The 24853-nt window shown below is 33.5% G+C and overlaps 1 protein-coding gene across 1 annotated transcript; it reads right to left on the reverse strand.

Annotated features, from left to right (window-relative positions):
• Positions 1 to 1334: 1334 nt before the first annotated feature.
• On the reverse strand, positions 1335 to 24308 carry LOC108489558 (exocyst complex component SEC6). The gene is made up of 25 exons (XM_017794200.2): positions 23916 to 24308; positions 23772 to 23810; positions 23419 to 23507; positions 23231 to 23321; positions 22703 to 22792; positions 22516 to 22595; positions 21023 to 21115; positions 12027 to 12053; positions 11673 to 11780; positions 11419 to 11557; positions 11281 to 11325; positions 10266 to 10321; positions 8102 to 8210; positions 7381 to 7521; positions 7103 to 7282; positions 6520 to 6603; positions 6291 to 6377; positions 5901 to 5945; positions 4938 to 5016; positions 2985 to 3054; positions 2646 to 2733; positions 2436 to 2525; positions 2154 to 2270; positions 1984 to 2046; positions 1335 to 1722 (listed from the first exon to the last, which is right to left on the reverse strand). Exons 1-25 carry the CDS (start codon positions 24042 to 24044, stop codon positions 1591 to 1593), a joined length of 2271 nt encoding a protein of 756 aa, XP_017649689.1. The 5' UTR covers positions 24045 to 24308; the 3' UTR covers positions 1335 to 1590.
• Positions 24309 to 24853: the final 545 nt, after the last annotated feature.

A 24853-nucleotide genomic window follows, 5' to 3' on the forward strand; every position in this document is an offset into this window, starting at 1 on the left:
AGGAATAGGAATAGGATTTTGATTTTGATTTTGGGAATGTAAAATAATTAGACTAAATAATAATTCAAATTTAAAATTTAAAAAATAATATAATATAATTTAATATTTGTTTTATTCAAATTATCTTGAACTTAAATTTTTTTAAAAATTCGAGTTAGTTAAATTAACTTCATTCGAATAAACTAAAATTTAATTTTTTAATTTTTAAATCAAATTAAATTTTACTTACTCTTTCTAACAACTAAAGTGTGGCGAACTTGACTATTCAACAACCATTTCTTGGTTATATCTGCTATAAAGAAGCAGGCTTGCCACTATCAATGGGCTCGATAATGTACTTTCGTATATCTGTATATTAATATTAAATTTAAGTTAGTTTTTAGTATCATATTTTGTTATTGAAGAATGAGTTGCCGACTCATAGGCAGTGGCTTGGTTAAAGGAACCTACCGGAGCCGTAGCGAAAGCAAGTCTTCATAGGGCAATTGTCATTGCTTATGGACCCGAACCTGGGTGATTTATCCATGACCAGGATGAGGTTTGGGTGAAACTAAGTAGAGATCTGAACAGACTGACGTTGAAGAATTAATGCATAAGTTGTGATTAAGTGTGAAATACCACTCATACCTAGAGTTAGCTAGTTCTCCTCGAAATGCGTTGAGACACAATAATTGATTGGACATCTAGGGATAAAACACTATTTCGGTACAAGCCACGAGAATAATACCAAATCAAGACAAACTTTAATACTAGATATAACCAGTCTTATTTTTCATATCATTCCCCTTGTTGAGTCTATTTTGCTGCCAATAAATACCTCTATAGCTCACGACGAATGAGCCTTTTATCATTTAATGACGCATTGAAGAATCCGTAATTTCATTTAATTAGCTTAAATTATTATTATCGTTAATTGATTTCAAATTTTCAATATTTTATAAGATTTCAACCTCTTCTACGCAAGGAAGGAGGCTGAACCAATAAAAATACAATAATTTCTACCCTTTATTGGAGAATTCATATAATGAGATTCTTTAACCCAAAAACATTATTAAGAAAACTTCATCGACAATTTATAAAGACCTAATAAACATTTTTACTTGTATTACATTCGAATAACCTCTTCATTAGGTACTAATTAAAAGGTAAATATTTATTTAAATACAACAAAAATATTTAAAAGTGAAATAATCCAGACTCATTTAATATTTTAGCCTAAGCACCAAAACAAAGGAAAAAAATCATCCTCATTTAATATTCTCTTTCTTGCATTATATTTTTTCTTTTCTTTTGACAATTTTTTATCGCATTATGTAACAGTCAGTGTTGATGAATTTCCTGGACAAACCACAGCTCGAAAATAATAATAACAATAATAATAAATACATAGCTTTGTGACAGTTTAACTTGGGGAAACACCAAAAATTACATAACAAAATAATGAAATTTTTCATCCCCGTTGACTAACAAAAAAAAAGCAAATTTATTACTACAAATAATAGCAGCATACAATATGCATAAACAAGAAGCAAGAAATTAGAAAAGGCGGCAAGTAACCCCTAATCTAAAAAGAAGGGTAAGTGGGAATGTTTAAGTGAGTTTACGCCATATATAACCTTTAGTTGCCGTCAAACATTTGACCCTTGGAAACACAAATCCTGTCCTTGGAGGCTTCCCACCAACAAGTGAGTTCTCGTAGATTTCTTTGCATTCTTGCACCACCTGTTGTTACCCATCCACATTTTCACCAATCATTCCAAAGCCTTACTATTTCTTACAAATTTACTAGCAAGGATATTCAAGTAAATAGCATTTGCAGAAGAATAAGACGTTACTAGACAAGACCAGCAGTCGATGCTTCTTTTTAACTTGAGTTAGTCTTTAATAGATCAAACAAGGCGATTTTATTTTTATGCAACTTCATGTAATTGCAATATATTAATCTAAACAAATAGATAAACCGGATTAAAGGGTGGCAATTACCTCCTTTGCATCTTTGCGTGGGATGCCTTCCCGCAGTGAAACAAGCTTCTCAACAACATCAGGCTGAAATTACAAAATTTTGAGATTTTTACTTAGAAATGCAACATGAATACAACCTTTTAGGACAAATACTAGAATAGCAAGCATCTTATTGTATACTTAATGTTTACCGGGCAGTCAGGTTGATGCTCAAGAATATTTGAATAAATTAGTGTGAATGTGTCAAGACTCTCAGCTGAAGCAAGGTCTCTTAGATCACTCAATATCCGGACTCTGCTTTCAACTTTCTGCAGTAAGCGAGAAAAGCAGGATGAAGAAAGACCTAGCAGAAACCATTTCATAGAAATTTATCCAATAACTGACCCAAAAGGTTGAAGGAATGTAGAAGAACTGAAGACGCTATATAGGTTGATTGCTTTGAGAGAATGCCTGAATTAAGAAGCATCACTTACTGAGACACTAATATACTCCCTGAAGAAATCCATAAGAACCTCCTCATCTAGTCTCATCCGTTCAATAGTTTCCTCCTTGATGTAGTTTTTCTATGGTCATGATGAAAAGGAATAGATGTTACAGAGGATAAAAGCATGCATTTAACCACTAGAAAGTGAAAACAACACAGAAATGTTTCCTTGTATTCAAATAAAATATAATAATCAAACCTGTGTTAAAAGATGATCAACATAGACAATTGCTGTTTCCTCTAAGCATGCTTCAACAAATCTTCTGAAAGATCGCTCTTCAATATACCTTAGTAGCAAAGCATTAAATCAGTAAAACAATACACAGTAAAATTAAAAAATCATGGAGGTTATTACATATTGAATCATCAGCACCTACTGCTGAATATGAAGCGCTAGATGATAAAAGAAAATTGGAGGATTAAATTTCCAGATGCATGTCCTTTACAGATCCAATATGGAACATTTATTGCTTGTGTGGCTTATGAAGGAAAGAATTAAAATGTTGCTGATACCCAAGATTAGGTAAAGATAACTTACATCTTAACATCTGTAAAATAATCACCAAATGTTGCAACGAGGTACTCGGTAACCTGCCCTTCACACCACTCTGAAAAACCACAAGTTAAAAGACCCAAATCAATGCTTTGATTAAGCAACTTTCTTTCCCCAGTATGTTTGGAACAAAAAATAAGCAGTCTGAACACAGCTTCTCTTTCCCTCCTCCTCACTCAAATAGGTGCTCAAACCCGGTACATTGAAAAAAAAGAAGGTTATTGCATGAATAAGCTTCTATTTTTACCAACATAAAGATTCTCTTTCAACAACCTGAATGTCACATGTAAAACTGAAAATAGATCCCCTTAAATGTTAGGAAACCGGTGCAACACTGTTTTGTCAAGGATAAATTGGGATATTGATTATTGTTTTAAATTTTTTTAACAAAATCATAAATCTTTTTGTTTAAAATTCATGGACTTGAAAGTATTGTCTGGAAGAATCTAGGATCTAGCATTCGGAACCTTCACAAATCCTAGATTTGAGAAGGAAGAAATTTTTGCTTGGATAGATGTGGCAAATACATAGCTCAAAAGATAATTTCAAATCTTAGATTTGGACATCTTAAGCTCCAAGTGAATTTGACTCAGACATAAATCCAGCTTTCCAAAACATTCTCTAAAATGAATTTAATTTTAAGACCAAATCCAATTTTACAACCCTCCAAATTCAGGCATCTAAACAGACCATAATATCATATGCCTCTTGGCATGCATTCCAAAAAAGTTCAGCTCAAAATTGAAATTCTATAAGATTTGAATGAAACCTTTTTGGGGGCATAATCTGTGCATACTACATTGTAAGAGAGTGTACAACCTAGACTCTCATGTTTGGTGTCTAGATTAGATGGTTTACAAACAATATAACCTAACAGTACCAAAGACTTCTCAAAGAATGAGGAAACAGAAGAGAACAAATTCCATGAGAAACCACCTAAACTGTCGGCTTTATGTAATAGTACAAGTTATTAGTAAATAGAGGTCAATCCAATTTAAGAAAATACAAGTCCACTTTCCACATAAATTGATCAATTCTGTTCTTCATGTAATAGACCTAGAATTGTCCAAATCAGATGCAAAATGGATTGAGTGGCACTACATAAGATAGATTATCCTCAATTCATAAGAATCACAGAAAGTTTAGATGGAAGAAACTATCCATGCAGGACTGATAGAAGACAATATCCTAAAGCATGGAAATAAAAAAATAAAAAAAAATGAAATCAAAGTGCCACATTAAGTTTTGTGGGAGTGGTTATTGATCAACAATGCAACCAAAGGAAACTTGCTACAAACTTCAGGTTTAAATTCTACAAAATATTTCTCCAATTGGCTCGTTCTAACACTTCAGATTTTGAAATAGGAAGAATATCATCCAACTTAGGGGCAAATTCCAATACAAGACCATGGTTGGCCAAAAATAAAAAAAATAAAAACATGTTTGTGTGAAAGGGGAGACAGAAAATGCTATATATATTATGTCAGAAATTGCAAGATAAAAATGTCAAAGAACCAAATATTAGAATAATGCATATGGTAATAACATATTCCAGGGAGGAGACTAAAAGTATACTTTTAACTCTTCATTCTCCTTACTTTTAACTCTTCATTCTCCTTCAATTACTCTTATGTGATACATATTCGAAAGATATGGGCATGGAGGACCAATGGTCTAAATGTAAGAAAAAACTTGCATAATTTAGAAGATATATATCTGACACTCACCCTAGCCTAGTTAACATAACTAAAAAAATAGTAACTATTCCTCTAGTGTGCACATTTGTAGAAGCATGATTATCCATTCTTAAATTGCACCAAGCAAGTGAAGCAATAGCAGATATTTGAACCATTTTAAGAGAGAAAAGGATCAACATTGTATTTGACATGTAAGATCAAGAGAAGAAAAAGTGAATTACAAGAATAAAAATTACTGTACCTGTATGATAAAGTTTTACAAGCAACTCTTGCACTCCAGGATCCTCAAAGATTACATTAACAGTTTGGCGTACTGCTTCCTATTAACGATGCAGAAACTGTACTTTCATTCTTTTGGGATAGTAGAACTACTATTACACTAAAGCCATTTGAGATTATACAGTATGTAATATACAGAAAATATTCAGCCTAGATGCAATCAACAAGGGAAAAAATATTTGAATTACGGAAATTCCATCCTGGATTAGCTATTTGTTGACCTGCCCATGGGCTGGACTAAGCCGCAGCCAGAATCTCTTATTTTCTTTGCTCAGGCCCATTTCTGGCGCAGGTAACCCGAAAGTCCGAATTTACTATTCATTGAATATTAAAAGTTAAAAATATTAAAAATATCAATATTTATGTATTTTTAGAATTGAACTTAAATAAAAAATGTTTTTTTAATTAATAAATAGTAATTCGGACCGAACAGAATTTAAATGTATCTTCTCCAAGCAGGGGCCAGGCCTACCTAGCTGGCGAGCAGCCCCAGCCCTCAGACAAGTCTAGTTACAAGATTAAAATCCCCCATACCCCAAACCAAAATAAATAAATAAAACAGGAAATGTTCAACCAAAGCCACAAACCATTATCAGTCCGTATGTGTCCCAACTGATTTTGATTCAGCTCTCTAACATATGAACAGACACATGGAACAAACGAATTAACTAGCAAAGAGCTTACGGTGACCAACAAGACGAACATTATTAAAAAAAACTTTAGCAATTATATGTTCCAGGAAAGTGGTTGTAATATAAAGGCAATTTTCGAACTTTACGGAATAAATAATAAGTACAAAACAGGATCAAGCCCAAAATACCTCAACAAGTTCAAACAGATCAAAACTAAATTTCACCTTAAATCCAAAAGAAAGGGAATGATAAAAGGGTAGCGAGGGGATAAAATGGTACAATTTTGAGCATACCTTTGCAACCTCCAAGAAACCTTTGCATGTGTCTTCAAAATTTACCTGTACAGAAGGCTAGGATATTGGATTTCAAAACAGCACAATGAAGGATAGTAACATTTTTATAGATCATGTCCACTCATGTGTGGCTACACATGAAATAGGCAAGGATATTGGATTTGGACAATGGAAAGAAGGCTAAACATGAGCACAAACTTCTTTCAAGAGAACAAGACAATAGAAGAACATGAGCACAACACAATCATGGAAATTGAAATATTTAATGTAGATAATATATGTACAAGGAACTTTCTAAAGCAACAGTTAGTGCAAATTGAGAAAATTTGACTAACTCTATCCCATCATTTGCAATTGCTGTCAAAATAATAGCAGGAAAGAAAACAAAACCTGGTCAGCATAGTTTTGTGGAAGAGCCTCTATGATGCTGTTACTTAACTCCAGTGCAAGGTCATAGCAGCGCAAATTGTTGTTAATCTGGGAAGGGTATGGTGGAATACAACCCCAAGGGTAGACAAGTTCAGCAAACAGTAAGACCAAAATGACATGGCCACAAACTTAATTATCCAGAGAAAAAAGAGAAATAGAGACAAACTAAGCCCCCAGAATATCTACAAACCATTGCACATAGAGGTTCCAGACCAATATCAGAAGCAGGTTCTTCAAGTCTCTGCTTTTCAGCTGCTTGAAAATCAATCATTACCTGAAAAAGAATCATATAATACATGCCCAATTCAATAAAAGAATAAGACCTCGTAGGTATATTTGAAAACCTATAAAATGTGGCAAGGAAAAACAATGATGAAATAGATTGAGTGATGAGAACATCAAAAGAAAATAAGCTCAATCGAAGTCAATTCTCTCAAGTAAACCTTGTAAAAGCTGGAAATTGGGAAAAATGTAATATGCTCCCATCTAAACTCAGTACCTGAGGAAGAGGTTGACGGGAGAATAAATTTGGGCACTCCTTTACAATTAAGATTAGAGACATTTTAAAAACATTGAAGGACAGCCCAAGCTGTACTAGCATAGAAATACAGCCATAAAAAGGAAAAAAACACAACGATGTTGATTATATAATATTTACATTAGGAACTAACTCTGACAAATGTTAAAAAAACATTTTGTTATATCCCCGGCAATTCCAACAGAATCGCCCAAGTCAAGAAGCATAGTATCTTTGTCAGATTCCACTAACTTGCCTGAATTATTGCCAAAGCAATCCTGTAAAGCATGGCATCAGTGCTATTATCCCTAACAATTTGTACTTGCTCCCCGAGTATCCTGAATAAATCAACTGCAGCAGGAGTATATAGCTTTCCCTCTTCCGTCTTCTTTGGTGGTTGGACCTTGTCAGCCTCCAAGATGTTTAAATACCATTTCTAGAAAAAGAATAACGAAATGACAAATAGAAAAGATCTAAGCTACAATTTAAATTTCCCATACAGTAACCAAGATTAATAGGGTTGTATATTGTTACCCTTGTTGTGGCTCGCATTCTCTCGACATATGAATTCATGAGAGGATCCATGGCACCACTCTCAGAACACACTTGAGCAAGAGTCTCATCAACACCAAGCCCGATTAAACTTTCTTGGTATTCAACTACCCACCCAGTTACCTACATGCAAGCATTAATACCCATAAACTACTAAAGTTACATGAGTTAAAACAAGATAGAAATACAACACTGATACAAAGTTAAGAAAAAGGTTGTGCCGTAAGAAAATTAAATTAAAATGTTAAAAAATAAATGAAACTCGAAGACATCAAAATGAAAGTGATTAACTGACTTCTTAGGTCAAAGTTAATTCATCTCTATTATGAAATACAATACTTGAAGATATGCTTCTTTCCATGTTGCTCTGATGTTAGTTTTCTGTCTTATGGTCAACTACAGTGACGGATAAATCAGGAGATACTTGTCGTAAAAAATATTTGCTTTCGCAAAACTTAGCCCAGTAGCTAATTCTTCTCATAGGAGAGACACACTTAAATGTCAAGTTGTACACGCTTTCAGATTCAGTTGATCTTTATTATGGATATTCATTCCACCAAATACAGGGTTAGAATCGTCAGCAATTATAAACTGATAATAATGTGCATACTGCACAGGTCAAGATCCTCAATGAGCAAAGTTGCAAAAATGCAAAGTAATTTGGGTGTCATATTTGAAAACCATGGAAGATTCTGGAGAGTACCTTTAATATCTCAATGTTTGTCAGTTCATTGGCTCTGTCACTAAGCAATCTAAGCATTTGAATAAATCTCTCTGTATACAGATTTACCATGAGCTGGAATATTTCATATCTGCCAGAAAGGAAGATAGCATCAGACATAGAACAATTCATAGAAGATTTCCAAGTGCAAAGCACACTGCCATATTAATCCCACACACCAAAATCAGGTCACATACAGCCACAATTTATCAAAACTACAGCAGCAGCATGAACAAACTCTGTGGACAACCTTTTAAAACAGCTGGGATTATGCCATTGGCTGTTGGTAGTACAAAGATGGGAGAGAGCTATCCCATTGAGAAAAAAAAAGCAAACTTCAACTATAAATCAAAATAATTAAATTTATTTATCTCATATTCAATCTAATTTCAGCAGATAATTTATTTGAATTGAATTAGCGTGCCTACACAATACTTAGAACAAGAAGACAACTTAAGCTAGCGATGAAGCCAGAATTTTTGTTTTTGGGGGGAAGGGGTGGAGTTAAATTATAAAATTTTAAAAGGGTCAAATTACAATTTTATCATTGTATATGCTTATCATTTTTGAAATTTTAAAGGGATTGAACTAAAATTTTATCATCTTGAAGGGGGCAAATTATATTTTACCATTAAAATAACTTATAATTTTAGAAATGTAAAAAAGACTAGAATGATATTTTTCCATTTTTGGGGGATCAGGGCCTACCCCCCTTCGCACCGCCCCTGACTTAAGCTTGCATGAGTAGACTGTGATTGATAATAATAGTAACTAATAGTAATAATAACATGAGTGTGTAAAACCCCAACAGTAAACCACAAGTTTTCTCAGCTTGAAAAGTGAAGCAGAAAAGGAATGTAAATTAGTCAAAAGCCACAGTAGCATTTATAAGAAGTCCCTAGTGGTAAAAATTGACTAGTGATAACATAGCAAATGAAACTAGGACTTTGAGGTACTGCATTTGACTAGAAAGCTTGGCATAATTCAAACACACCTGCATGCATGGACATATTAATATTAAGTAATATAAGATAAACATGCATGCGGACTCACAATCTTATTGATAGAAATATGTACACGTACATCAAAATGCACTTCTGCATCTTTGATAATTAGCTCTTCAAATGATTTCATATATAACCACCACAGAATAAGTGAATAGAGGCACAAAGCATAAGCTTAAATTTCAACTTCCTTTATCACCTAGGAGTTAGAGCAGATCAAATAGTGTAATTTTAAAACTGACTCAACATCAACTCTAATTCAGAAATAGCAAATAACAATTTATGCAAGCAGCAAGAATCCCATTAGCTAAAGTAGAGAACAAGAAGATGGAACAAATACCATGGTCAATATCAAGTTCCAAAAATCAGCAAATAGAATGTTTAACACCGAACTTCAACATGCTTATACCTAGTTCATATATCTCTGGTGGTCAAACCCACTGATGCTTACACCATGTTCAATTTATTCTAGCTGTCCCTTTAATGGTAAATCCACTCAATTACTACAATTTACAAGCTATTCATATGTAAAAGCTAATCTGTTTAGTATGCTTCTTTGAAAATTATAAAAGTTTCATTGAAATAATTTGTATAATAGATAGTTATATGATCAAAACTATGTCTACACTGTGGTTATATTGAGAATTCCACCCAGTTTCCCTTTTATCTTGCCCCTGAGTTGCCAACTTGTTAAAGGAAACAGACAATAATGAAACCAGAACTTATAATAGAACAACCAGGCCTAGGAGGACAAAGCTTCAACCCTCCATTGTACATTTGCTTGAACTAAAGTTTTCTGGGTCACTAATCAATTATTGAGGATTAGAACTTAGACAATCCCATATGCTCCATCCAAAAAAAACTGCGGATTTACCAGACCTCAGTCAAAGGGTCAAGTTTTCAAACATACAAAGCAGGTCATATTTACATATGAAGATAATGGGATGCCAATAGAGCAAACTCAAGGCAAAAGACCAAATTGTTCCATCAAGAGCATAATGCAATTTCAAAATGGATATCAAAGAAAAAATTTCATCAGAAATGTAAACATGGAATCTAGAATGAGGGGGATACATAGTCTAATTGCTCGACATCAAACCAAATGAACTCAGAAAAAGAAGCAGGTCTGTAGCAAGACAAACCTTGGAGGAAAACACGGAGCTACGTAATCATAAATATCTCCAAGCTCTTCTCCAAGCTAATTATCAAAAAACAAAAAATTCACACGTATCAAATACAAAAGCAATTTTATCTAAAGAAAAGGTCAGAACTAAAAAAAAAAAAAAAACTAAAAAATGCTACAAGCAAAAACTATTAGCAATCAAACTTGAGCTCCCATGATATACACACACGTGTATGTATGTATGCATGTGTAGAGGATATGAAATAAATAACTATCATGATAGGCTACAGAAGTCAATGTTGAAAGTGCAGCAAGAGATGAAGTGTCATGAGCGTTTCACAAAGAATATTTGCTATATGCTCATCAAGATATTAATACCATATTAACCCAGAACAAGAAACCTCTAGACTAGAACTTAAACGACAGGCATAGAAAGATGACTTAGATAAATGTGTTTTTAAAGTCTGCAAATGGCAATGTAGAATTGCAATTATACTATGTAAACCTAGAATCTAATTTTAAAAAAGAAAAATAAACATGCAAGTTTCTTAACAAAAATATGATAAGCCGACAATTGTAGAAACCCCTTATATCAGAGGCTTAGTATGATTTGATTTTTCTAAAGGAAGTAATAATTCCTCGTTGCAACTACTTAAATCATTATATCATCTCTAATCTTTCCCATTAGATGGAATGATTTACATTAAGTAATTTAAGTATTATATTGTGGACTAGGGCTGGGTAATATAAAACTTTGCTGTGTGTCAGAACTTTGCAAATCATGCTGCTATCAATTATCTTTCAGCTAAATTGAAGCATGATTGTGAATTCCATGTAAAACCTTTATTAAGCTTCTTCTAGGTTTATTTTTCTAACAATGTTTTAGTTTTTATCACTGAGTTGAAGTGTTTAAATAATTTCTATGCAGAACAGCAACCAGTGTACTAAATTACCATATGTGAGCCATTTTGAAGTCCCTTCAGTAAGAATCAGGCACAAAGTTAGAAACCAATAAAGTGATCAGTTGAGCATACCGTTTTAACTTCCTCCAGAGCTGCTTTTAGGTCCTCATAGACAAGCTGGGGTAAAAAATACCATTAGAATCATATGAAAGGTTAAGAAGGATTCAGTATACCATTCTCATGTACTAAGTTGATTATTACGAAAAGTACCTCTGTCAAAAGGTGGTTGAACCGCTCTTCAACTGTCTTCCTTATTTGCTCATAGCATTTATCCTTGTAGCCTTTCCCCTGAACCTTCAACTTTTGCTGTGCTAAATTTTTAGAAGAAGCTGAAGACTTGGTAGATTTTCTACATTGTCATAAAGGATAACTTTAACATATAATTATTAATTGATCATTCAAAAGCATTAACAATAGTTTGCAAATAAAATATGCGGCAGTAAACAATCACACCAGATACATACTTGCCAGCTCTTCGAGGGTTTGCAATAGCTGCCATTGCTTCATCACCCTCAGCCTCAGCTGCCTCCTCAGCAAGTTGTTGATCAAGAATTTCTTGCATTTCGACAACTCTAGCAGGGAAGTCCAAGAAACTTATTAGAGAGAAGAGGTCAAAAAGTTAAATACAACTACTCTTTATCATACCAACCCAACCACAAAAAACCAAGTATCATTACCAGGCATTACAAAGCAAAAGTACAAGCAGAAACCTATATACCTCAATATAAAAAATGCTTAAATTTTCAAACTTATCCTAGAACCTTGAAAATACATGGCAGCAAAATAGAAATGATTTTAAAAGCTTATTAACAGCATACCTCAAAGCACGAACCAGAGTTTGTGGACTGCAAAATAGGTAAAGGTTGTAAAAGTGAGAATAAAAAAATAAAACAAATTGTTAACCTATTTAAGGTTGAATATGCTAACAATTGAAAAAGCAACTCTAGGAAAAAATAGCACAGGGGATAATTATTACAAAACAATCAATCCAGGCAGAGAATAAATGCTCTGATTCCCAGTGGAGAAACATTGTGATAAAATCAGATGCATGAAAAAACAAGTAAAGAAATCCATTATTTGCTCCTTTCTAATATTCTGTGATATAGGTAAAGAAACTCCATCCCAAGTTATGCCAGCACTTCTACCATAAGCTTCACTAAAAAAAGCTTAGAAAAAGCTTTTACCAAAATATCTAACGATTTACCAATATTTCTAAGGATTTATCAATATTGACTTTACCAATATTTCTAACAGCTTATAAGTGCAATGTAAGAAGGAGCGGTAAATGCAAATAATAGTAATAAATAATAGACAGTTGCAATTTTGGAAATTCAAGAGGTTGCTTTTCTGGACCAAAAGCTTGATCTTAAATCAAGGGCATCATTTACAAGACACCTTTCACCAGCTAGAGACTTACTTAAGCCAGGAAGCTTTTAGAGAGTAGAAGTCCCCTCTTTCAAACTGAATATAAAATTTTAAACATCATTTCCCCATCACTGAAACAGGAAATTTATTTTATTTTATTTTATTTTATTTTTATAAGACATATAGTTAGATGACTAGAATTATTAATTATCAGTTTAAATCTAGGGTTAGGATTAGAACTTTATTTGCAAGAAAGCTTATTATAAATTAGCTGCAAAATATTTACAGGCACAACATCAACATTCTCATTTTTTTTCTTTGAAATGATAAAGAGAAACTAGAGGTTTTATGACCCTATGTTTTCTAGAGTTCCACCTTTCTTACTCATTTGTTCAACCATTATTCTATTGATTTACTGTAGTTTTCCTTAAAACCACATCAATTTTGATATTAGAGCCTAATTGTATCCTAGGGTTTAAATTAGGTTCGCTTTTAAACCATGGTCAAAAGTGGTAGAGATTGAGGATAAGGAAATTGGGATCAAGAAACAAAATTAATTGTGATGCAATGCGCAATTGAAGAATTGTCATGTGCAATTTTTACTTGATTGCAATAAGAACAAGTGGGAACCCATATGGAGATTCTAGAAGGTTCCCACAACTAGTTTGACATGCCATAAGGTAGTCTTATTAATGAATTTGAATTTAGTAAGGAAGAAAACCCCTTTCATGATACTAGACCCACAAACCTTGCGGTACAAGGTCGATTGGAAGATCTAATGGTGCATGCCCTTGAATTAAAAGGAGGAGTAATTAATGTTGAAGTTGCTAATTTTCTTATCTAGATGCATGTTGAAGAGCAAGACTATGATCTATTGGATCCTATCTATAATGAGTGATGTGCATCTGTCAGATTTCAGAATATTTGAGTATATCAAATATGATTCTAAAAATATTCTATCCCTAACTTTAAGGCTGTACAAGATCCCTACAATTATTCTTTTCCTAGCGTAAAGTTACCTTAGTTAGGCTAACTATGTGTATAAATATGTATGTAATCTCTTGTGGAAAATATAATAGAAAAATCCTGTTTTCACATAGTATCGAGCCTGTTATTTAGCCCGATTTCGGGATTTTTAGCCGATTTCTTTAGCCTGTTTTTTTCGACTCCCAACCAGTCCTCAAGTCTATAGAACTTGTTCGACACAACATGACTGGCTCTGTCAAGACCAAGAATAACTGGGAGGGCTCGAAATTTCGTAAACAACTCAAATCCAATGAGTGAGTTTCAGAATATCCAAGTAGCCTCAAAGCTAAATGGAAAAATTATCGAAATGGTCCCAACTGGTTACCTTCTTGAAAGGAAGAGGAAAGTGAGTCACTTACTCGAAATTGGACCTAAAGAAGGGAACCCTAAGTTTGATGCTTGGGATGAACAAGACTCTATGGTAATGTCTTGGTTATGGAACTCTATGATGCCGTAAATCGGTGATACATGTATGTTTCTTAGCACATCCAAAGAAATATGGGAAGTCGTGAAGCGGACTTATTCTAAAGTTCGAGATGCTGCTCAAATCTATGAAATCAAGACTAAGATTTCATCCACCAAGCAAGGAAGTCGATCAATCACGGAGTATTCCAATCATTGCAAAGTTTGTGGCAAGAGATGGATCATTACCAGTGCATTCAGATGAAGTGCAAGTGAAGATGCAGACTCTGAAAAGGTTTGTTGAAAAGGATCGAATTTATGATTTTCTTCTTTGGATGAATGTTGAGTTTGATGCGAAGAGTTCAAATACTTGGAAAGAGGAACTACCATCACTAAATGAAACAATTGCAATTGTTCGTCTTGAGGAAGGAAGAAGAGGAGTTATGGTGGAGAACAATCAAGTGGATAGTTCAGCCTTGATTACTAATGCTGTAAATGAGAGGAGATTTGGCCCGGAGCAGCCAACTAGTGAAGATAATAGATGATAGAACGTACAAAGTCTTTTAACAAGGATTCCGTATGATGCACCTCTTGCAAAAAGGCTCGTCACACTAAAGACAGATGCTGGAAACTCCATGGGAAGCCACGGACAACAAACAAAAATTTTTCGAAAAAAGGTGGACAATCAAAGGGACAAGGACGAGCAAATACAGACTAGACAGCTAGATAAAAAACAATTCTCGTGAATTACCTATTGAATTCAATAAAGAAGAAACGAGAAGTTAAAAATTTGTTGGGATCATTGGAAAAACTTCTTCAACAGTACTTGTAGTTTGGCCTTTTCGTATATCCTCTCCTCAAAGTTCTAAAGTCTCAAATACAGATACCAAAAGTTCTTGGGTCATTGACTCAAGAGCTACTGAACCACATGACCCACTCCTCACAAAAATTTGTTTCATATACACCTTGTTCTAGTAGTAGAAAAATAACAAGAGTGATGGTTCTGTGATCACAATGGCAGGTCAAGGTGATATTGTTATAAACAAAACCTTACTCTTAAAAATGTCCTTCATGTTCCAAAATTATTTACCAATCTTTTATCCATTAAAAAATTACCAAAGACTCTAACGTAAAGTGGTTTTCTATCACAATCGGTGTCTTTTTCAGAATGTAATACGAGGATGATTGGACATGCTAAGGAAATAAATGGCCTATACTATCTTGAAGAATCCAGTGAAGAAGTTAGTGTTCTGAATTCCTCACATTTATCTCTCATATCCGAGTCTATTAAAACCAATAAAGACCAAATTTGGCTCTATCACTTTCGTCTTGGTCACCCATCGTTTAGAGTCCTGAAAATTATGTTTCCTTCACTATTCAAAGGATTAACTGTTGAAAAATTTCATTGTGATATCTGTGAACTTGCAAAACATAAACGTACCTCTTTTCGATAAGCAATAAAAGAACATCCACTCCTTTTACTCTTGTTCATAGTGATGTTTGGGGCCATCCACTATTTCAAATATTTACGGAGCTCGGTGGTTTGTATCCTTTATTAATGATTGTACTCGTGTGTCTTGGATTTTCTTTTAAAACAAAAATCTGATGTTAGGTCTGTCTTTCCAATTTTTTACAACATGATCAAAACACAATTTGGGGCCGAAATAAAAAGGTTTAGGTCGACAATGCCAAGGATTATTTCAATCAATTCCTCTCAACATATTTTCAAGAAAGAGGCATTATACATAGTCATCTTGTGTTAGTACACCCCAACAAAATGGTGTAGCCGAAAGAAAGAATGGTCACATTTTAGCCATTACAAGAGCCCTGTTGTTCCAAAAAAAGTCCCTAAACAATACTTGGGGAGGCTGTTCTAACTGCTACTCATTTGTTAAATAGATTGCCTACAAAGGTCCTTGAATCTCAAAGTCCTATGCAAGTTCTAGCCAAATTTTTCCTGATTTCAATACCTCCAGAATCTTACTCCCAAAGTATTTGGTCAGGTCGCCTTTGTCCATGTTCATTCTCAAAATAGAGGAAATTTGATCCACGGGCTGTCAAGTGTGTCTTTCTTGGATATTCTTCTACTCAAAAGGGGTACAAGTGCTATCATCCACCACAAAAATTTTTTGTAACAGGTGATGTTACTTTTGCTCAACAAGAAAATTTCTTCACTCGTCCTTATCTTCGGGGAGATCTTATTCACGAAGATAAAGACAAAGAATTCTTTCTTCTTGACATTCCAGCTCTGTCCAACAACCAAACACTCTCATTCCAGACTTTAAACACTCCCATTCCGGCTCTCGTCCAGCAATCAAACACTCTCACTCGGACCTTGCTCGCTACCCAACCCGCCAAACTTGAAACAATGACCCTATACAACTTGAAACCGAGCCTAGTACACCCAAATCACCAAGAGGAATTCAAGACACTACTCGTCAATTCTTGGTTTACTCAAGGAAGAAGGCACCAGCAAGTTCAATCATCTTCTTCTCTATATGACCCGAGGTAATCTTGAACCTACTTTGAATTCTAATACTACTGATTTAGATGATTTTCCCATTGCTATTAGAAAGGGACTAGAGCTTGTACAAAACATCCTTGCACCTATTCATGTCTTACAAAACTTGTCCCATAACCACAAAGCCTTTCTTACTAGCCTAAATTCTATTTCCATTCCTAAAACTGTATTCGAGGTATTAGAAGATGAGAATTGGAGAAATGCCATGAAGGTTGAAATGGAAGCTCTTGAAAAAAATAAGACATGGGACTTAGTGAAATTACCGGAAGGAAAGAAACTGGTGGGATGTCGCTGGGTGTACATAGTGAAATATAAGTCAGATGGTTCTTTGGAGAGGTACAACGCAAGGTTGGTTGCTAAAGGGTACAGACAAATGTATGGGATACACTATCTTGAGACATTTGCCCCTGTTGCAAAGATGAACACTATAAGAGTGTTATTGTCACTAGCTGCCAACCGAGGCTGGAAATTACAGCAATTTGACATCAAAAATGCCTTTTTACACGGTGACCTTGAGGAGGAAGTCTATATGAATGTTCCTCCAGGATTCGGTCCAAATACGTGATGTGCGGTTTGCAGACTAAAAAGGCTTTATATGGACTAAAACAGTCCCCGAGGGCTTGGTTTGGAAGATTTACCAAAGTGATGCTCAAGTTGGGATATAAACAGAGTCAAGGAGATCATACTCTGTTCATAAAACATTCATCTTCAGGGGGAGTGACTGCTTTATTAGTCTATGTTGATGATATTATTGTAACTGGTGATGATCTAAAAGGAATGGAGAAGTTAAAAAAATGCCTAGTAAAAGAATTCTAAGTCAAAGAGCTAGGTAAGTTAAAATATTTCCTTGGTATTGAAGTGGCACACTCTCGGGAAGGAATATTCATATCTTAGCAAAAATACATAATTGATTTGTTGATGAAACAGGCAAGTTGGGCAGTAAACCAGCAGAGACACCCATAGAGGTGAACCACGACTCGGAGATGTATTAGAAGATACAAGACTTGATAGAAGGTCATATCAAAAACTTGTGAGGAAGCTTATTTACTTGTCCCATACCGCACTGATATTGCCTATGCAGAGGTGTTGTAAGTCAATTTATGCACAATCCTAAGGAATCACATCTTAGTGCTGTATATCAAATTCTACATGATTTAAAAGGCACGCCAGCAAAGGAATCTTATTTAAAAAGGAGAAAATTTAACCCTTGAAGCCTATATCGATGTAGATTATGCGGGATCTATGGTTGATAGAAGATCAACCTCTGTTATTGCACTTTCCTAGGAGGCAACCTTGTGACTAGGAGGAGTAAAAACAAAACGTTGTGGCTAGATCTAATGCGAAGTGAATTTAGGGCAATGGCTCTTGGAGTTTGTGAGTTGTTATGACTAAAGATTATATTGGAAGACTTGAAGATCAAGTGGGAAGGTCCAATGAAGTTGTATTGCAATAATAAGTCGCTATCAATATCGCACATAATCCAGTTCAACATGATCGAACGAAGCACGTTGAGGTGGATGACATTTCATAAAGAAAAAAGCGGACAAAGGCTTAATTTGCACTCCATTTGTGTCCACCGATGAACAACTAGCGATATACTTACCAAAGGATTGTGCAGGAAGTTGTTTGAGAATTAGTAAGCAAGTCGAGAATGGATGATATCCACTTCCCAACTTGAGGGGAGTGTCGATTTCGAATATTTGAGTATATCAAATATGATTCTAAAATATTCTATCCCTAACTTTAAGGCTGTACAAGATCCCTACAATTATTCTGCTTCCTAGCGTAAAGTTACCTTAGTTAGGCTAACTATGTGTACAAATATGTATGTAATCTCTTGTGGAAAATATAATAGAAAATATCTTGTTTTTCACAGCATCCATTTGAAGAAGTCTTTCATTGTTTATAGAATGATAACCACATCCTGGAAAGAAAGGGAGGATTGGAGGTGAGTCGAAAATTTTTTGGATATCTCAAGGGGCACAACTTCAGCGAATGGTTTTGGAGTACAAAGAAATTGATTTAGTTTCTACAATCGAAACGACCTTTACCAAGAGAAAAAATCAAAATTGAACTCAAGAAAAATCACAAAAACTAATAACGATGTAAAGAATCTTTCGAAGAAAACTACCCGCAATCAACATGAAAGTAGACATTTTGAAAGTTGTTGAAAATCGAGTTCTAGTGACTTCTAGAGAAAATCAATTGCTAGTGGATGAAATTCATGAGAAACATATGAATGAGGACCTTTTGCTAATGATTTGGAATCCATATGTAAACATAGTATCTATCTTGCATGATTATTTTCCTCAACGTCCATATGTAAACATAGAGTTAGATGATACTAAGGATATTGGTGAACTACTAGCAAAAATCAAGGCAGCTAAGGATCGAAGTAAATGGAAGATATTACATTGCAAACTCATATTTAAGAGGTTATTTCGAGAATCTGATCTAAAGGATCCAATGTTTGTACAACTTACCAATTTTCAGTTACAACATGATTCCACCATGGGCAACTATCCTGTTGGAAGAGGTGATGTTATGCAATTGTCTGCATTAGAGATCTTGGCTTACATTGGATTTGTTGGTATCCCTAAATCATGCATTGATTGGAATACTCTCCTAGAAAGATTCATTCCTAGACAAATTGTAATTATTCAAGCGTGACGAGAGTGGGAATTGAATATTCTTTCTTGTTACCATTTAATGGAACATCTCGCAAAAGATTTATTCAACGGCTAATACTCGAAACCAAAATTAGCATCTCCAACTATCATGTCCCAATGAAAAGGTACCAACAAGTGTTATCAGCTAAATTAAGATCTTTTTTTACTCCCAATCATCTATTAGCTGATTTTGAGTTCTTTGCTTAACATTCTATAATATCCCATATTTAGTTATTATGTTAAATCCATATGTGTTGTTCTTGTGTAGACCGATTGTTTCAATTGAAAAACCAAGCCTAAAGATGAAATGGAAGTCATTAAAGGTGTTATGCCGCAAGGATTTAGTTTGGGTTCACAAGGCCCTTAAATTTAGGTCTCTTTAGAAACTGGTTTTGGATTGAATGCTTAAAAGGCACAAACTAACAATCAAGTTTCATGATCAAATTTAATGCTCAAAGCTTTTCAATCAAATTTAATACTCAAATAAGGCGGTTTTTTATAGTTTGGTGAAACACTTAGAAAAACAATCTACGGATTTAGAAAATTTAGAAAAATGCTCAAACTAGAAAGAAGATATGTTACATGCATATTTATTAGAAAAGGAGGCGCAGGTTGAAAAGGCGTGCAACAATAGAAAAAATGCAAAAGAGAGGGGAGATCTTTATGACCATGTTGATTGATGTTATGATATTATTAGTACCTTTTGTGCATAATTCTAGGGGTTAATTAGCATTAGTTTAGATACCTTTCCTTCATTGTATATCTAGGTACTAGTATAAATATGTAATGAAGCATAATGTATATACACAAGAAATTATTTCAGAAAACCCTTTTCTCTCTACTCTCTTCTTTTCTTCTTGTTCAAAGCTGATTACAGCCAAAGCAGTGACAGCAAAGCTGTCTTCTTTCTTCCTCTTTCTCTCCCTCGATTTCACAATGACAAGCTTTATATCTAGAGTTCTCAACTTAGTTCTTCCTTCCTATGGATAAAAAATTCTCAATTGAAAATTTATCATCCCTAAAGCAAAAAATTACACATCTTTCCAATAGGGCTGAGCAAAAAAACCAAGAAAATTGAAAATTGATTTGAACCATAGTGTTTGGTTCGCTTTCAGTTTGGTTAGTACTTAAATCTATGTGGTTCAGTTTTCAGTTCACTAGATAAAAAAACTTCTATTATCCATATCAAATCGATTTTTTATTTTTATTTACTTAATTTATAATTAGTTTTTATTTTTATAATTTTATAATATAAAATAAATATTTTATATAAAATTAGTGAAAATAAATTTAAAAAGTACATAGAATTTGTTTTTAAACTTCTTAAAAACGATGAACTGAACTTATCCAAACTGTTGGAATTCAATTCAATTCGATTACCTTGATATTTGGTTTGGTTTATTAAAAAACAGAATACTATAGGGTAATCACAATTTTTATTCCAAAACCAACCTGATCCGAACCATATCACCCCTACTTTTCAAGCATATTCATCCATAGATCATTGCTAAAATTCCATTAAAAATTTAAGGTAAACTACCTTAAAGTAGTCATTAGAATGAATATTGTTGTAAATATACTGAACACCGAAATAAAAAGAGAAAAATGTTACTGTCATGAAAGTGTGTGCTTAAGATACTGACAAGAATCATAAAATTGGTAATTTCAAGAAATTTAAAAATGCTTTGAGAATAGTGCAAATAGATTGCAGCAGACAGGAACCCCTTGTTAGGGGGATCTTAATGAAGTGTGATGACAAAAACATATTATGATTTAGGCACAATATTCAAACAAACCAGTTTCAAAGATCCTCAAATTCCTGTGTGCATACCTTTCTTTTGAGAGTTTGTAGAAATTGGAAATATGACCCCACAATGTTTTCTCAAATGTTTCCCAGGTTCGATCAACATCTTCAAAATATTCCCTGGACACAACCAATGTTAAGATTCCAATAAAAATAAGTCAAAAAATCTTTTACTATAGAATGAAGCAAAAGAAATATGACAAACGTGAGACCAAAGCTACAAACATTTTTTACAATCTATGACTACCATCATCATATGAGATTTCCTATATTACATTGTTTTAAGTCCGTTCTTGCATCAAGAAGGATCAAGTCACACGATTTAAGCCCATTAAGAGCAAACCTGAGTTGAACAGCCTCTTGTACAGGTGAACCTAAGAAACATTTGTTTGAATTGGCCAAAATCAAAAGGAAATGGAACCGTTTCCAATGCATACCACCAAATATCCAGGCTGGCTTGTGAAACATTGCAATTGCCACTTCAGACAGAGGTGTAGGCAGAAAAAATCCAGTCATCATAAATCGCATCTCATCATTACAAACTCTCATTATGTAAACACTATAATTTTATATGTTTTATTATCAAAAAGAACTTCTACATTAATTTCAAAAACTTTAAATCCAGAAAAGAAGGTAAGTTATCTTATTACTTCAAAAAAAGAAAAGCTCCTATATTAAGATGCAATCTCATGTCTTTGCTATAATAATCCATGAATTTTTACTAGTCAGAGATGGTTTTGCTCTTACCCTTTTTCATTTGCCTTTCACTTATAAAAGCAAAAAGTAATAGATCTGTTTACATACAAAGTAAATATTTTATAAAGATAAAATATATTAATCTTTGTATTAATACATTAAAATGCATGATGTACTTTTGTATAGAGCAATTATATTTGAATGTGTATCACATTTTAAAGTTTAATTAGATACCCTAATCTAGCCATATTCAGAAAAAAAATCCCAAAATAATCAATTTACAGATTCTTAGTAAAATAAATTGAATAGTTAAAGATATTTATTTTAGAAAAAAAGTCCTAAAATGTTATAAATGATGCATTTTATATTTTCCAACATGAATATGGAATACTCATTGTTCAACAAAATATACATATCAAACAATTTATTTTCTTTTAAAATAAAAAATGGGATCCCAAGCAATGCCAGGTAATTTTCCTAGTTTTACTTATTTGATATCCTCCATTCAAGTTTTTGTTTAATTTCAGTCTTTAATATAAATGGAGGGGGGCACTATTCCACATATTAATTTTTCAAAACCTGAGAATTGACCCCAGTCAAGCATATATCACTTTGTCAATGATTGCAGAGATATTATTCTTTCTTAACATATTTTACAAATTTGTCAAACTAACAACAACCATTTAAAAAGATAAGGCATACAATAGAAAGAAATTAATGTCTAATACATAGACAAATATTTCCACATCAATTTTCCACTAAGCATGTTGGCATTGCTATAATTATCATATATTTTACATGACAAAATTGAAGGAGATGCACACCTTAACCTGCCGACCTCTTCTTTATGAGATGCCACAGCTGCTAAAGCAAATCGCCGCTTCCCATCAAGTGCAGTTAACCTCTGAGAAATAAAGGATGAAAAGAGAAATAGAGCATCAATACACAATTTCTCAAACATTAAACTCATTGAGCCCCCAACTTGCTGTGATTATTTAGAAAAAATTATACCTCATAAGTATTAACAAGTTCTTTATCATCACTCAAAGAATCTCGAGCCTCAGAAGCTTCAACTGAAATGGACATCATACCCTCAACATCCTACAATAAATCAATATATCAAAAACAATGCTACAATATAAGAAAATTTAATACATTGAAAAGCACTAAAGCCACATAACCACAGCTTTACACTAGACAAAAGTAAGTTTCCACATAAAACTTGACAATAAAACTTATAAATAACTGACAAACTTCTTTTTTCCAATAACATTACCATCAGTCTTTCCAAGAGTTAGTCCAAGCCTTGAAAAGCATTCTAGTTGGGAACAACAATTAAAAAGGCTGCAAACCTTAAATGGTAAACAAAAAATTTTAGGCATGCTACAAAAAGGGATTTATGCCCTTCCACAGGTGTGTACTCAAAGAATAATCAACTAATTATGATTTGTTTCTCTTCATGATTGTTTAATCCGATCAAGAGAAAGTGAGAAACACCACTGATCATGGTTTTCAAATTATAAGATACTGAAAGCTCACCTTGAGCGTTGTATTTAAGTTGTTCCTGACATTGCTAAGAAGCTTTATCTGATCATGATTTTCAATTAAGTTTTGGCACTCTCGACATAACCTGATAAACAAGGTAATCCATATATTTGAAAATTTTCAAGAAAAATCAAGAGAATAAACATTGATAGCATCTAACAATGTAATAGTATCGAACATACTTTTCAATAGATATAAAGTTTTCACGCAGCTGGCTTATTGTTTTCTGAGATGAGTTAAGCGATTCGAGTCCCGCTTGGGCCTGCTCAACCTGTAGTGGGTAATATTTTTCCATGCAAAAACAATTAAAAATAATAATAGGAGCTTCCTTAGATCCATATATGTAATTAAGTAATCTTTGGTTTTGCTTTTGCTACTTGCTTTTTGCTTGCAAATAATATTCAAAATCTATAGCTAGTTCTTTGCTCATTTTTTATCAATTAAAAAAAACATCGAAATCAAGTAGCTAAAGCAATAATAACCAAACGAAACCTGTGATCAGTAAAACGAAGATAAAAATCGTTAAGTTAGATACCTGCTCTGCAACCATTGTACTAAGTTGTGCGTCATTTGCCTGACAATTAAGAGAGGGGAAAAAAGAAGTTGGCCCAATTTAATTTCAACGCAATTGAAAGCCTCAATTGTGAAAAGATTAAAAGAAAAAGAGGGAGTGCGTTACCTGTTGACGGGTAATATAATCAGCTTTGATGGTAGAAATGGATTGTAAAAGCTCAGGAAGAGGAAGTATCTTCGCCACCTCACGAACCGCCGCTTCCTTGGCTTCCACGCCCAGATCCTCGACCATCATCTTTACCTGATTCACAAAGCTTATTCTCCAAACAACAATTTGAGGAACTGAAGCGAATCTAGAATACGGAGAATTGTGTTTCCGTGGAATGCGAATTTTCAGAGCATTTATTTTTTCTTTATTTTATTCATTTGATTATTTTTGCCATATATAGAGATAGATGGGGAGGGAGAGATCTCCCGCACACAAATGTGGATTTTACTTTTCCTCGCCTCCAAATCCTCTGTTAAGCCCAGACCCGGTCTCAATCGGGTCAAATTTTGAATCACGAGGTTTTTCCGACCCCAATGAGAATAAAGGGTTAAAAGAAAATGGTTAAAACCAATCATAAGTCCCTGTATTCTGTAAATTTAGAATTTAATCCTTAAAATTTTAGGAATTTAGTTGCTCTACTTTCCAGATTTTAAAATTTAAATCCAATTGTCAACATTGTTAAAATTATTTTGTTAAATTCAGGATCATTACACTATTAATTTTTAGCTATATTATTACCAAGTGAAATTTTTTATTTCAAAATGTCACACCAATCAATTTAACAAATAATAATAATAATAATAATAATAATAATAATAACAATTGAATTTAAAATTTGAAATCTAAAAAGAAATGAGACTATATTCCTAAAAATAAAAGCATAGTTACTAAATTTCAAATTTGGAAAGAGTACAGAACTTATAGCATATTTTAACCAAAGAAAATTTCCATTGAAAATTATTTTCATTGAAAATTCTAACTTAAGCTAAGAAAATTGTACAAGAATGCTCACAAAACATTTGGGTTATTGTTATTCATTAGATATAGGACCCAAA

Source organism: Gossypium arboreum, chromosome 10 (genome assembly GCF_025698485.1).
Source record: "Gossypium arboreum isolate Shixiya-1 chromosome 10, ASM2569848v2, whole genome shotgun sequence".
In the NCBI taxonomy this organism is placed as follows: Eukaryota; Viridiplantae; Streptophyta; class Magnoliopsida; order Malvales; family Malvaceae; genus Gossypium; species Gossypium arboreum.